The 16,667-nt window shown below is 37.3% G+C and overlaps 1 protein-coding gene across 1 annotated transcript; it reads left to right on the top strand.

Moving 5' to 3' along the window:
• The first annotated feature begins 218 nt into the window (after nucleotides 1–218).
• Nucleotides 219–2,408, top strand: LOC145111046 (uncharacterized). The gene is made up of 3 exons (XM_079047344.1): nucleotides 219–640; nucleotides 849–937; nucleotides 1,631–2,408. Exons 1-3 carry the CDS (start codon nucleotides 602–604, stop codon nucleotides 2,157–2,159), a joined length of 657 nt encoding a protein of 218 aa, XP_078903470.1. The 5' UTR covers nucleotides 219–601; the 3' UTR covers nucleotides 2,160–2,408.
• Nucleotides 2,409–16,667: the final 14,259 nt, after the last annotated feature.

The following is a 16,667-nucleotide window of genomic DNA, read 5'->3' as shown; positions in this document are numbered from 1 at the left end:
AGAGAGAGAGAGAGAGAGAGAGAGAGAAAGAGAGAGAGATAGGTTCAAGTATTCTCACTAATTATTGTGTGGATGTAGGAATGATTGTGGACCAATCAAAATTAAATAAAAAATTAAATAATTAAATAACTCTATAAGGGTTATTTAGTAATTTGATAAATGAATTCCATATATAGTCCCTATAATATTCCTAGCACTTTTACCCTAATTAAATAAATCAATAAGCGTGCATCTTCCTCCTTAGTAGCTTCAATCTCCCATCCGATAAAGCCCTAGTTGTCTACCTGGCTCCCCTTTACAATTCATCGGTGTAGTAGCGCTATCCCACCATTCCGCCATCATCTCCCTCTTCCGGCCTGATCCAGGTGGCGAAGAACTTCGGAAAGACCGACCACCCCCGACGCCACCCCTTTCTTTCAGCAAAAATCGATATTTTTGTTGAATACCATTGTCGGACCAATATTGACCAGAAAGTGTTCGGAAATCCCTCTCTATCGACCATGAGTTCTAATCGGGTGTTGTGATTGATCGGCTCTAGGACTTACAACATCTAAAACCCTTATTGTCAAGAAAATCGTCGTCGTCCTCAAGGGCTCCTCCAATGTCGGAGGCATTGTTACCCTCGCTCAAGAAGATAATGGTATGTATCTCTTCCCCTATCCACCATTAAACAGTCCGTTTGATTTATTCATGCCATTCAATTTTTGAATAGTCCTGACTTATACATACATACATACAAGATATGTTTGCTCAATATCTTTCATCTTCTGTTTCATACTTATTCATTGCTTCTGATGAGCCCCCCAAGCATTGACAATTCTGATTTGATCTGTGAATCATATTTTCAGGATTTGACTCCTGAGATCTATGATACATTAGTAGAAGGAACTGATTACATATTGGTCCCAGTAGCAATCTGGAATCAATCTTATTCATGGTTAGTATGAACTTGCATAACTTCCTTTTTCTTCTTCTTCTTGAATAGTGAAAAGTTGTTCGTTTTCATGGCCTTTATTTTCAACATCGGTTGATTGATATTAGAGATGTATTGGGTTTTAATATCTTAAACTGAATTTGGTTATGTTACAAAACCCTTCCAAATGTTTGTGAAAATGTCTAGGCGAACCTTTTCCTTCCCTTTTATAAACAAACATATACCAAGAATTCTTTTGTTTAGTACAAAATAAATCTGTTCACAAGTTCATAAATTACTAAAACTTGTTCATCTGCTTTGATTAATTGCTAGATATAAGTCTCTTTTCCCCAAATGTTATACTAAAGTTTGTATCTTTTCTTGATATAAGTCTCTTTTCCCCAAATGTTATACTAAAGTATTAATTGCTAGTGATTTCTGGGTTTTCAGTATAAAAATATATAATCATGAGAAAGTATTATGTAAAATGCAGAAATGGGCCTATGCAATAATAAAGACACTTTAATTTGTATTCTACTCCTTCCGACCCATCAAAATTGCAATATTTTAACTTTTAATACCATAAAACTATCTATTTGTACATCACTGATTCTGGATTTTAATTGTTTTCCATCAATAAGATTATTACTTTAAAACCACAATCTTGAATGTATTTGGAAACTGATATAAGTTTGTATCTTTTCTTGATTCTATAAGTTGTTCAACAAAATCCCGTGTGCCCAAACGATCAATCAACACAGAAGAATCTAAACTTCGCCCTGAATACCACATAATTTCTTCTGAACTAAAAGCTCTAACAAAAATGGTTCAAGAAAATCTAAGGGGGTCCACTGATACAAATCAAGTTTCAAATGGTGCTTATCATGAAATTCCTTTATTTGAAAGGGGAAAGTTGTATGAAGAGTATTCTGCAAGAAGAAACGAAAGGCTAAAAAGAAAAAGAGGCGAATCCGAGGTTGAGAAAAATACCACGTGTAAACAATATCTTGGGGTTAGGAATGATTCAGCAAAGAAAACAGAAGTCAAGAAATTTGAGAGTGGAAGGAAGATGACAGCCCCAATGGTGGAGAGGAAAGAAGTGGGGTACACATTGAGGTATTCGTTTAGAAGTAGCTGCAAAGAGAATAAGAAACCACCTTTGGGTATGAGTTTTGATAGATCGATGGAAGGAACTGTGGAAAAGAAGACTATTACCGTTAGAAGAACCGCAAGAAAAGGGTATTAGCGACTTGTTTCTGTATCAATATTTGTTAGTATCTGTTGCTATTACTGTTAGTATCTGATTATGTCAAGAAAGACAATTGCATTCTTATAGAATGAATATTCTTCAAGAATGACTAACTATAAAGCATTCTATTCTAATAGAATGTGACAAAAATTCCAAGAATGACGAATGTGTAATTCTGCAATCCATTGCTCAAAAAATGTTGTTATTCTTGAATAATGTTAATAATAGATGACTATTCTTTAAGAATGTTGTTATTCTTTAATCCGTTGCTCAAAAATTTGTTATTCTTCAATAGGTTCTTTCAATCAGAATATGTATTATGTCATAATTTGTATTTTGTCAGAAAATAAAATCTTACATAATTTCCGAATTAAGAGAATTATCATCCCTACAATCAGATTTTTAAAATTTAATAAATCTATTATCCCTTAACATATGCAATTTTCTTTTTTTAAATTTATGTTAATTGACTAAAATACCCTTAGAATGAAATTAGATGGTATTTTTTTAATTATCTTAATTTAATAATATGTATTATTCACTTTCTTATTATTAGTAAAATGATTGGTCCACAATCATTCCTACATCCACACAATAATTAGTTAGAATACAATAACCTAAGCCTATATATATATATATATATATATATATATATATATATATATATATACATACAAATTTTTTTTGACAGGTATAACGTTTATTAATTCAATTCATCCTAAATTAGTGCCATTATCTTGAAATGTAATATATACATACATATATATATATATATATATATATATATATATATATATATATATATATATATATACATACGAAATGTTTTTGACAGGTATAACGTTTATTAATTCAATTCATCCTAAATTAGTGGCATTATCTTGAAATGTAATAAATATTTCTTTAAATTTAATTAATCCAAATTTTAATGCAGTGACAATATTTTTTTTTGTCACATCCATTTTCAACTAACATTCAGTGACCATTATTTTATGGTCATTATGTTTTCTTAACTTATATATATTGATAAGTAGTTAAAGACCATAATTCTATGACCACCAAAATTTTTAATTACCACTTAGTGAGCCGTTCGTGATGACAATTATATAATTGTCATTAAATTTAAAGTAAATAATTATTCAAACTGGAAAACCGCATGTAAACCGCATAAACCGCCGACACAAAACCGCACCGCATAATGCAGTTTAGAAGGTTCGCGGTGCGGCTTGCGGTTTCTAAATAACTCAAACCGCATATGCGGTGCAGTTTGCGGTTTTGGCTCTAAACCGCACCAAACTGCACCGTACACACCCATAGTTTCAGGTACTTCCGGGTCGAAAGGAAAAGGCCCAGCTTGATCGCAGCGCATACACCCGTGTTTTTCCGCAATTCATGATTTTGGGATTTAGTCTGGTAATTATTTTACTCTGGAATACTTTTAATTGTTTGGATAAAGATAAATCAATGCTTGAATATATATTAAAAATGAAATTTTTACCCTATGATTTTCGGGATGTTGCACCGTACATATAAAGAACGCTGAAATCCGACTTATAAAGAAGAAGTTATGACTCGTTGAAGTTTTGTGGATAAACCGGCACGACTCTGCGTATCGTAAAAAGTAAATTTTTGAGAAATTACTTTTTAGCCTTAGTAATCTAAACGAAAGTCATAGTAGCCGTTAAACCGAGAGCCTGCATATAGAGAACGTCAAAATCTGACTTCATTTGAGGAAGTTATGATTTTTCTAAGATTTAGCGTAGCAGTGTACAGCTCGGAAATCGAATTTTAGATCGCTCGATTTTTAGCCAAAATAATCTAAACGATAAATGTATATAGCGTTAATATGAGTTCAACGATAAAAAAGATAGCAAAAAACGGAGCTCATATGCGAAAGATATGGACGGAACTTAGTCCATCTTCTTCGAGCGTAACGAATTCGATACAGATTTGTAAATATGAGATAGAATGAGAACTAGCCGATGGAGTCTAAATGAAAGTTGTAGCACTCGTAAATACCAACATGTGGATATAAAGAACGTCGAGAATAGAGCTCGTATGTTAAAGATATGGACGAAGCTTAGTCCCTACTCTCCGAGCGCGATAAACTCAGTACAGTTTTGTAAATCTAAGATAGAATGAGAAGTAGCCGACGGGGTCTAAATAAAAGTTGTAGTACTCATAAGTACCAATGCGTGGATATAAAGAACGTAGAAAACAGTGCTTGTACACAGAAGATACATACGAAACTTAGGGCCTACTCTATGATTAAACCCCTATAAATAGAGGTTGAATTCATCAAATTTCCTTACTCCATTCCTCTAAACTCTCTCTAGAATCCTTCTTTCTTTCTTGTTCGATTTGTCCTAGTTTTAGGGTGCGATATAGAAACTCTGAGTCGTCAAAAATCCGACGAAATAAGTTTTTAGAGTCGGAGTTCTGCCCGCGTAATTTCCCGGTTTGAGTTAAAAGTCCGGTAAGTTAAGCTACACTATTATGTTTTCAGTGTAACTTATATTTATAGTCATAATTGGTTATTATGAACCTATAAATAAGATTTATCAGTGATTCAAATTCGTTATACTGATTGATCTACTTACGGGGATGATGTCTAGGTTGTGATTTAGTGAGGTGTTTAAAGTGGGATTTCCAAACAGTATACTTCGTATACCAAACAGACCCTACCTCTGATATGATCCTACCTGGTTGTTCATTACTTGATAGATCTTGAAGTACACTTTGCGTTACTGATGAATCTAGACTACTAATTAGTCGCAATAAATATTAGACTAAAACTTAGCGATAATAATGCTAGGTGATGTCAAAGGAAAAGACAGTTGCTAGAAGCGAAACGCTGCCCAAATTTCAAGTCGCCACTTTAACAAGTGAGTGCATAGTCCCTTTCATGAACATGATTTTAATACAAGTATTAATAAAAGTATTAAATATATGTTAAAAGCTTATATGTGAGTTATATGCTTATTATCTGGAAATATGTATTATATGTATATTTGATGATATACGCTATGCGAACCAGACATGGTTCTATATGTTTTAAGATGTATTTACATGATAATAATAATAGAAGTATTATAAATGAGAAGATAAATGTATGGTAATACTTAATACTCTGTATCAAATATTACACTAAATTAGGATAGTGTTGATGAACCAGAGTTAGTATCGAAAGTTGATTATAAGCATTGTAGGCTTGCCCAATGATCAAATAAGACTTAAAAGAGATGCTTAGTTCAATTAAGTTTGGATAATGGCTAGTATCTTATTAAGGGTACGTGTGTGATCGGAATAGAGAGTAGATGCTCTGTTCGAGGAGATTGTTGATCGATGGAGTATGTCCTAAGTACAAAAGTACTTTCTATGTACCAAGTATTTTTCAAAGCTCTGTATCTTACGTGCTGCTTGTGCCAGGGTATTATTATGTTCTAGGGTACGATTCGTACTCATACCAGGGTACTATAATGTGCCAGCAGTACTATCATGTACAAAGTCCTTTTTTTACACTATTGTGTGTCAGGGTACGACAGCGTACGGGAGTACGTTATTAGTATTTCCCCATACTTTTTCTTTTGATGAGCTTTGTGTGTCAGCGTTTCCTTTCACGAAGTAATTGAGGGAACTTTGTTGACTGCCTAATAGAGTGTGTCAGTAATAGACCACTACCATGTATGTCTTATGCTGTATTGCTGGATAGGGTGATTCTGGGGGTAAAATACCTCAAGGTGTCAGACCACTGCTAGGCATAGTTATCTAGATAACCACCCCTGACTTAATTGTCTTGTTGTTTTACGAACGGAGGTCCATGGTGAAAGTCATTCTGTTCCCCTCATTTGATGTATTTATTGATCCTCGTATGCTACCAGGGAATTTCCGAAGCAGCATCGTCAGCTTTTTGTTCATATTGATCCTTTAGGCTAAATCTTGTAAGATCGTTGTATAGGATCTATATGTGGGAATCGACGGGATGGGATAAATTGTTTTAGAGATATGATATATCTTTTTTAATGATAATAGTTGGATTTTCAGGTTTGATATATACATTATTATCACATTGTGGGATTGAAATCCCTATGTACTCACCAGGTTTCCCAACCCGACCCACTCAGTCTATTTGTATCATAGGTATCGGTGCGAAGATACATTACACTGAGAGATTAAAGGAGATGTAAATCATTAGTGTAAATGAATGTAAGGTCTGTTTATGTTATTTTTCTGTATTGACGATGACATCCCAATGTTTTAATATTAATAAAATACGTTTCTTCAGAAATTCTTTGATAATATATTTATCATATTTTTGGGACAAATTCCGCAATAATATTCTTCAAAAAGGATACTCTGATTTTTAAATAAGCATAAACAAATCGGTCTTTTCTGGCCGTGACAATGGGGATATCACAGTTGGTATCAGAGCATTAGATTAAGCAAACTAGGAAATTGTAGGATTTCTAGATGTAAACTTAGAATGCTAAGCGACTATTGTGAGATGAGTGTCTGCTATATTTAGGAAGAATGCCTGAATAGACATGAGCAGTAACTTATTTATGGAAGATGCCTAAATTACTTTTATGTGCGAAATAATTTATGCTATAAGATTCCTTATATGCTTTATTATGCTATTGTTTGATCGGATCTATGGTCTATTACCAACCGGATCTAAAAAATTTATGTGTTCATGTTTCTAAATGCTTAACTACGGTATTAGAGTTGGCATGTAACTTTCAGAGTAATAAGGAGGATTACGTGTCTAAACCTTCTCTATTTATATTCTCATCCTAATACACTGAACACCTGCTTCCGTAAACATAACGTCATGGTGAAGACTCATAGCAAACTGAGTAAATGGAGGAAATGAGAAGACTTACAATAGTGAATGATACCTATCGGAAGATATCATAAGAGTGGTATCATTCCTTTAGAATACGTCGGAAACATAGGAAAGTCGTGAACTTGATGGGTATTATTGGTTTTTGGACTTCATGAAAGTTGTACAATCATTATATCTTTGGGACGGTTACTCTTAGGAAGTTGTTTATTTTATATGATATCGTTGAAAGGACTTTTTTTATTGCGAATCGAAATAAGAAGTTTAGGGTAAATTGGTGTGATTGGGTGAGTAATCCACTTATAGCTTGTAACTAGAGGGTGGCCCATGCTTCGCATAGGTCGGTGTTTTTTTTACATTTTTTCTTTCTATGTAGTAATTTTGGTTGAATTTCGTAGTGTCTTGCATTGCAGTTGAAGCTTTTACAAAATATTAGCAAAGTATTTTGTAAGTACTATAGTTAAAGCTAGCAGTTGCAAAAAGATGAGAATACCCTGTCTTATTATCCAATTATTCTTAATAAAATGGTTGCTCCATTTTGCTGTTTTTCCTTTTTTTCTAATAAATGCCATAGCTTAAAACCAACCTTAAAGACACTTTAGGCTGACAGTTTTACCGTGTAGTTGGAAAGTGATTAAATTCAAGAAATAACAACGAACTTCTCTTGACTTCTCCCCATGAGTTACTTTAGTCTAACAGGAAAATTCTATAATTATATTCAAGCATAAAAAGACTATGCAAACAGGCCAAAAAACTACCAATATTCTACAAGTCAACATCATCATTCATAACAGAATATATAACTACATAAAATTCATAAGTTGATGATTTAGATGAACGGTGTGTACATCATATGATAATATAAGGGCATGCTTGGAATCAAAATTTGGAATTCCAAATTCCATTCCACTGTATAACTTTTTACAAAAGCAGAATTATATATATCTGACCTTTGTGAAGGTAGAATGCTGAAAACTATGATATGTATTGAAACATTTGCAATTGCCAACCCATTGGGGTCACCAGTCCAGGTGTCTTTAGGAATTTCCGTTACAAGAGATATCATTGTTGATAAGAAATGAACCTGAAATCACCAAACTAAAAACAAAAGTAGTTACTGTTATGGGCAAGATCCTTGACTAATATTCAGGATACTTGATATTTATGAAGCCTCAGGATCCTTAAACATATTCCAGGATCCTGATTATTATCACTAATATTTCTAACACGTATAATGGCTATATTCTTCTTTATTTTTCTCACATGTGCAGAATTGGTCCACACAAGACTCATTCTCAATGGAGAGTCATCTCGACCATGCAAAAGACCCGGAATACCAAGTCAAATAACGTTCATATATGCTGATTTTGGAGGATCCCCAAATTATCGGACTTCTTGTTAATTACACTAGACAATTAATAATACGTGTATTTAGCACACTACATACACGATGAGCTATAGCATTACACTTATACTTATATTACCTTCATCACCTATGTAATCTCTGATTTAAATCAATAAAACACAACGAGGAAGGTGATCATTATCACCTCCTAAGGTTTTATGTTGGAGATCCTATAAAGGATCAAGGGCTTTCCTTGTAACTCACTTGTCTGATTTTGATCACTATTTTACACTTACATTGCACTAACACCATAACCTCTCATTCAATTTGGTCGAATTATACTTGATCAATCTTTTACCAAAACAATTTGGCGCCCACCATGGGGCCGTGGTGTTCATAATCGTTCGAGAATCATGTCTACCCAATCGACCTTATACTCTTCCTCAACTCCTCCCATTTCCTCCAAAAATCTTCCTCCACCCCCAGGTGGAGCTCCCAAGAAAACTTCTGAGGCACTGAAGAAAAACACATCCTCGGTCGCTACCCAAGGATTTCAGGATCCTCGTGTACTGATTGCTAATAACGAAATTGTTGATAGAAAAACTTGATAATAGTTAGTGACAAGATAATAAGTTGCGGAATAATACGTTAATCTCAATGGATCTTGTTAGCTCAATAAGAAAAGTTAGATAAGTTAGATTGCAGAAATGTAAGGAAAGTAAATAGAAGCATTTTATAACAATAAGCATTAAACAAGCTGACACTTAGTTGGATCGTAACATGGTTTGCATGCAAAAACAAGTTAGCATACGATGAACAACTTAAGTGAAGAGGGGCTCGATTTGTATCAGTTAAGATAACTTGAGATATAGAGATGAAAGATCTTATATTGATAAGTTTGGAATTGGTAAGAAAATATGAAGTGGGCAGCTTTATTTATAGTGTCTCAAAAGTTACATGGAAATAATAAACTAACAGAAAGTATCTAACATCGGTGACCCTTAATGGTACACTAGATAATACAACGATTACAAGAAAAGTCAGTTAAAAGTTAACTTATGACAGTCTTCATGTTATGTTCATCTGCGGGTCTTCTTCACGTCTCCGGGTTCATGTGATTACAAAACAGTCTTCGGGTAAGTCTTCAAGGCATTAAGGTCTTCGGGTCCATAGGTCAATTTCTTGTTTCAATATAAATCTTCGTAATTTGATGAAGAGATTGGAACGACAGGTCACTCAGCAGTAGGAGGACAATAGGAAGGTACTTAATGAAATGGAGAGAATGAGAGCAGAGATCCATAAGCCTCAAGATGCATCACCCTCAATATTGCAACCCAATATCCTAAACTTTGACAATAAGGGATCCTCGAGAAACCGCCGCGAGATAGGATCCTCGACACCGGCCTCTGCTCCCCCTTTGGGGCGCAAATCCAAAAGAGAAAGCTCGTACAAACTAGGATCCCGGCGAGACCTTCTTCACTCCCACTAACACGGATCCTGATAATTTCGTCAATAATAATACCTTTACTACTAACTATATCGATGTTGATGCAGGAATGAGCCCGATCATGGCCAAAGAACTTCAACAGCTGCGACAGATGATCTCAAGAATACCCAGAGTAGTCCATCATATAGCGGATGTCTCGCTAACAAGCCATAGGATCTCAAGATTCGCTCCTACAATCATTGACATCGAGGTCCGAAAGCGCTTCCAAACTCCTAGTATGAATCCTTATGATGAGACCGCGGATCTTGAACAACATGTGGCACAATACAGGGAAAGAATGGAGATCATCCCCATTCTCGCACACTTGAAGGAAGCTTGCCTATATAAGGGTTTTGGTTCAACCCTCACTGGACCAGCCTTGAAATGGCTACTAAATGCGCCTCCTTACTCTATTACTTTGTTTGCACATTTAGTTAATACTTTTAACAAACAATTTTATTGAAGCAGAACTTTCGAGAAGATCATTAGTGATCTCTATCGAGTGGTTCACGATCCTAAGGAATCCCTCAGGGATTTCGTGAACAGGTTTGGCAGGGAAGCTCTGAGTATCCCCAGCATTGACATGGAAAATGTCGTAGAAGCCTTCAGAATGGGACTAAAGAAAGACTCTCCTTTCTACGAAGACCTTGTAATGACTCCATGAAAAAGAATGGATGAAGTAAGGAGCATAGCGCTAAGGTTCATAAGGCTCGAAGAAGATAAGGAGATCCAAAAGAGGAGCAACCAACCAAGCTCATATGATAACCCCAATAGAAAGGCCAAATCCTTGGCCGAGAGATCCTATAAATCCAAACCTTCTTCCAGACCCGATCATCATAGGGTTAATGCCCTTGCACATGAAGGGGAGGAAGAAGAATTTCCTAAGATCACTGACTACTATTTTTCTGTAGATGTTTCAGGTCTAATACTTTCTATGCAGGATCATGGCGACAAAGTGATATGACCAAGAAAGGGAGAAAATTCCACCACCTGGAAAGACAAGTCCAAATGGTGCGCATACCATGAGGACTTTGGTCACATTACTGAAGATTGCATAGCCCTATGAATGGGGATTAGTTACCTACTTAGCAAAGGATGTGTGACATCCCCATTTTCACGGCCAGAAAAGACCGATTTTGTTTATGCTTTGTTTAAAAATCAGAGTAACATTTTAAATAAAAGTGTTGCGGAATTTGTTCCCAAAATAAAATATGATAAAGATTTATCAAAGCATTTCCGTAGAAATGTATTTCATTAAAAACCTCGGGATGTCATGTTCAATACAGATCAAAAGCATAAACAGTACAATATAAGCCTTACTACATTTATTCATATCTACAGGCCTATATCCGTAATCTCTCATCCCAAACATCATATCTATGCTCGTGCGCCACTACCTGTAATACAAGAAACTGAGTGGGTCAGGCTTGGGAGCCTGGTGAGCACATAGGGTTTTCAACCCACAATAAATAAGTTTATTAATTTCATCAATCAACAATAACCCGATTACCCGTTCCCGTTATCCTCACATTACGTCCCTAAAACACCTATCATAAGGGACCTAGACTAAGGATCAATATCGGGATGGACACTACTGCCAAGGGGTTTCCTTAGCAATAAATGTCCTAAAGGCAACCATGAGGGGGATGGAGTACACCGGTGAACACATCGTTCACAAACACCTACAGGTTGCGAGCCTGCTAGCGTTCCACTGGACTGTCTAGAAGAGTCCGTGGTCGTCATCCATACTCCGCTAGATGACAGAATCAATAACAACAACATCGAGGCCTCTCATCATTTTACCACACATCGTCTTATTACATCTACCCATGTTTTACCCCAACATTTTTTGTAGATATAAAATACATATACAGTTTAAATTATTTAAAACATGTATAAAAATCTTTCATCAGCATAGACAGCAAGTATTCAGATAATATGCACACATAGCACGTAATTAATATAAAATACTTCATATCTATGTGTAAGATGAAAGTAACTATGCACTCACCTGATTAGGTGGTGACTCGGTATTTGAACAACACTTCGTTATCTCAAAACAATTTTTCCTTGACCAAAACCTAGTATTAATACCACTAGAGTTTAGTTTTAACGTTAACCGTGACTAATTAATAGTCTAGCTATTATTATTATTATATAAGCGTTAAATAACACTCAATATATAAATAATAATAGCCCAAATAATTATTTTAAGGACCTAATAACATTACTATAATTATTTAAAAGTTATATTAAAAATTTCGTAGGCGTACCTTACTTACAGCGGGTTTTTCTCAAAACCGGGCTTCGCTGGAGCAGCGTTTCCGAGCCGAAAGGTTCTTTTCTCGGGACTCCGGGAGCCTCGGAACTTCCTTCGGGTGCTAGGGGGTTTACCTAGACTTTTAGGGGCTCAAGGGAGCTTAGAGAGAGAGTTTAGAGAGGGAAAGTGGAAGAGGAAAGGTGTAAGAAATGAGAGAACCCGACACTTCTATTTATAGTGAGTTGGGGCATGTGGTGGCCTTCTGGTGGTGCCACTTGTCCAAATTCTGGTGGTGTCACATGTCCAATTTCTGGTGGTGCCATGTGTCCAATTTCTGGTGGTGCCATGTGTCCAATTTCTGGTGGTGCCACGTCACCCAATATCGCGTATCGGCCTCCCGTCTTAGAAAAATCATAACTCTCGCATACGAGCTCCGTTTTTGACGTTATTTATATCCACGCGAAGGCGGGAACGTAATCTACAACTTTTGTTTAGACTCCGTTGGCTAATTTTAAATTTATTTTAAAAGTTATATTTTTAACAGGCCGGGACAGGATTGGTCCGTTAAAAATTCATAACTTCTTCATCCGACGTCCGTTTTCGTCTGTCTTTTTATTGTTACGCCACAATTAAAGAGCTCTTCGATTCTCGTTTAGGTCGTGTCGGCTAAAAACTCGCTTTATCATAAATTCACTATTCACGCTTCCCGGTATCGTGCCGGTTCCGTCGTGAAACTTCGTCGGGTCATAACTTCTTCGTTATAACTCGGATTTCGGCGTTCTTTATATCTCCGGAATCCTTGTTTTGACCACTACAACTTTATGTAAAGATATCGGGCTTATCTCATATTTTAATTTTGACGCTTATTTTTATTCTTTATTAATTATACATTTATAATTAAATAATAAGCACATAAATTCACAAAATACTCAAATATTTCATTTTTATTACATCAAAAGAGTTACAATAGTTGACCTAGACTATTACATCGTCTAAAAATGCTTAGCCCTGAAACCCGGGCGTTACAATTCTCTCCCCCTTAGGATGATTCCGTCCCGGAATCATGCGTCAGCAAACAGATGCGGATAGCGACTCATCATGTCATCCTCTGTTTCCCAAGTGAGATTCGGCCCATTCGAATGTTTCCATCGGACTAGCACTAAGTCGACCATCTTGCGTCGTAACTTCTTAATCTTACGGTCAACAATTGCCTCGGGCTCTTCGATTAGCCTCTTATTCTCATCCATTCTTAACTCTGAGATCGGAATTATGTCGGGAACTTCTCCCGTGAATTTCCTCAGATAACATACATGGAAGGTGTTATGAATACCATCGAGTTCTTCGGGCAATTCCAGCTTGTAAGCTTGGTTCCCAATCTTCTGAAGAACTTTGAACGGTCCAATAAACCTTGGACTCAGCTTTCCTCGTTTCCCGAATCGTATAAGTCCTTTCCACGGTGAGACTTTAAGCAAAACGGAATCCCCAACTTCGAAGGTCATCGGTCGTCTTTTCTTGTCAGCATAGCTCTTCTGACGATCCTGAGCTGCTAACATCCTTTCCTTTATCACCTTCAGTTTCTCAGCAGTCTCATGGATTATCTCGGGGCCCATAAACTGCTTTTCTCCAGCCTCAAGCCAACAAGAAGGCGTACGACACTTTTGTCCGTACAAAGCTTGATAAGGTGCCATCTTGATGCTCGAGTGGAAACTGTTGTTGTAGGAAAATTCTACCAAAGGTAAGTGCTCATCCCAGTTACCTTGGAACTCGAGGGTACATGCTCTCAACATATCTTCAAGAGTTTGAATCGTTCTTTCACTCTGACCATCAGTCTGCGGATGGTAAGCTGTACTCAGACATAACTTCGTACCCAATTCCTCTTGTAGACTTCTCCAAAACCTTGACGTGAAACGACTATCACGATCCGATACAATTGTTAGAGGAACACCGTGAAGTCTCACAATTTCCTTCACGTAAGCATTTGCAAGCTTATCCATAGACCACCTTTCATTGGCAGCTATGAAGTGTGCACTCTTTGTGAAACGATCCACGACCACCCAAATCATGTCGTGACCGTTCTTCATCCTGGGTAGTTTAGTCACAAAATCCATGGTGATGTCTTCCCATTTACCCATGGGTACAGGTAAGGGTTCTAAACTCCCATATGGTTTCTGATGTTGGGCCTTAACTCTTGCACAAGTTACACACTCGGCCACATATTTCGCAACGTCGAGCTTCATCGTCGGCCACCAGTAGTAGGGTTTTAGGTCCCTATACATTTTAGTGCTACCGGGATGAATCGAGTACATGGTCTTGTGAGCTTCTTCCATCAGAAGATCTCTTATTCCTCCAGTCTTAGGTACCCAAATCCGATCTTGGAATACCTTTAGTCCTTGACTGTTTGTACCGAACACTAATGTTTTTCCCAAACGTTCTTCTTTTCGGTCACTCTTCTCTGAAGCTTCTTCTTGAGCTTCCCTGATACTTTCCACAATGGTCGAGACAATTTCTATTCTCAACGCTCTTGGCCTTTTTCTTTCAAGGTTGACTTTTCGACTGAGAGCATCAGCGACAACGTTTGCTTTACCGGGGTGGTAAAGTATCTCACAGTCATAGTCCTTGAGTAATTCTAGCCAGCGTCGTTGCCTCATGTTCAATTCTTTCTGATTAAAGAGATATTGGAGACTCTTATGATCGGTGAAAAGTTTGCACTTCGTGCCATAGAGGTAATGCCTCCATATTTTTAGAGCGAAAACTACCGCCGCCAACTCCAAGTCATGAGTCGGGTAGTTCTTTTCATGTTCCTTCAACTGTCGAGACGCATATGCGATCACCTTTTCTCTTTGGGTCAAAACACAACCCAACCCAACACCAGACGCATCACTATAAACAGCGAAGTCTTCAACTCCATTGGGTAGAGAAAGTATCGGTGCCTCGCATAGTTTCTTCTTTAGCTTCTCGAATGCTTCTTTATGCTTATCACTCCAAGCATAGGTAGCTCCTTTGTGGGTTAACGCTAATGGACTAGCGATTGAAGAAAATCCTTGGATAAACCTTCGGTAATATCCGGCTAATCCCAAAAAGCTTCGGATCTCCGTGGGACCTTTTGGTTGTTCCCACTTCATTACCGCTTCAATCTTTGCTGGATCGACCATTATCCCTTCTTGGTTGACCACGTGACCCAAGAATTGGACTTCTCGAATCCAAAAATCACATTTGGAGAATTTAGCATACAGCTTCTCCTTCTTCAAGACTTCTAACACTTCCCGCAAGTGTCTACCATGCTCTTCTCGGCTTTTCGAGTAGATGAGAATGTCATCTATGAACACTATCACGGATTTATCGAGGAATGGTTTACAAACCCTGTTCATCAGATCCATGAATGCTGCTGGAGCATTAGTTAGTCCAAACGACATAACCAAGAACTCGTAGTGTCCATATCTCGTTCTGAACGCAGTGTTCTCAATATCCTGATCTCTCACCTTCAGTTGATGATATCCTGACCTAAGATCGATCTTTGAGAAATAACTTGAACCTTGCAGTTGATCGAATAGGTCATCAATCCTTGGCAACGGATATCTATTCTTTATTGTTGCCTTGTTCAGCTCTCTGTAATCAATACACATTCTCATACTTCCATCTTTCTTTTTCACGAATAACACCGGAGCTCCCCAGGGTGATGAACTAGGTCTAATGAAACCTTTGTCCAATAACTCCTGAAGTTGCATCATCAGCTCCTTCATCTCCGTCGGTGCTAATCGGTAAGGTGCTTTTGCTATTGGTGTCGTTCCTGGTAACAAGTCAATACGAAATTCTACTTGTCGATCAGGCGGTAATCCGGGAAGATCTTCGGGAAATACTTCCGGATAATCACACACGACAGGAATGCTCTATATCACCTTCTTTTCCTTCTTAGCATCGATCACGAATGCTAAATATGATGTACATCCCTTGGTCAAACATTTTCTGGCTTTCATTAGAGAAATGATTCCAGAATTTACCCTGCGTTTGTCCCCATACACCATAAACGACTCTTTCCCAGGCGGGTTTACTTTTACGATCTTCTTTTTGCACAGTATTTCCGCATCATTGGTGCTAAGCCAATCCATTCCCAACACGATGTCGAAACCGTTAAGTTCGATAGGCAATAATTCCTCGTGAAACTTATTCCCGTTCAAATCAATTAAGATGTTTTTCATACGATGGTTAACAGGTACAAACTTGCCACTAGCGACTTCGACTAATAAGGCATTATCTAGTCTATCGACAGGCAAAGCTAGCTTTCTACCAAATTCATGCGAAATAAAGGAGTAGTTGGCTCCAGAATCAAATAAAATTTGGGCAGGCAATTTGTTTACGAGAAAGGTACCTGAAGCGACATCAGCTTCTTCCTTAGCAGCTTCCAGTGTCATCTGGAAGGCTCTAGCCTTCGGCTTTGGTGGAATGTTGGGTCTTCCTGCTTCCTTCTTCTTCGGGCAGTCCCTCGAAATGTGCCCCTCCTCGTTGCACTCATAACAGACCTTCTTAGTGAACGTGCATTCATTGGCATAGTGCCCAGGCTTCCCACATTTGAA

The sequence above is a fragment of the Lactuca virosa genome, chromosome 5 (genome assembly GCF_052849685.1).
Source record: "Lactuca virosa cultivar CGN04683 chromosome 5, Lactuca_virosa_CGN04683_v6, whole genome shotgun sequence".
NCBI lineage: Eukaryota > Viridiplantae > Streptophyta > Magnoliopsida > Asterales > Asteraceae > Lactuca > Lactuca virosa.
The sequence above is the reverse complement of the archived record's forward strand: the minus strand, read 5'-3'. Positions and strand labels throughout refer to the sequence as shown.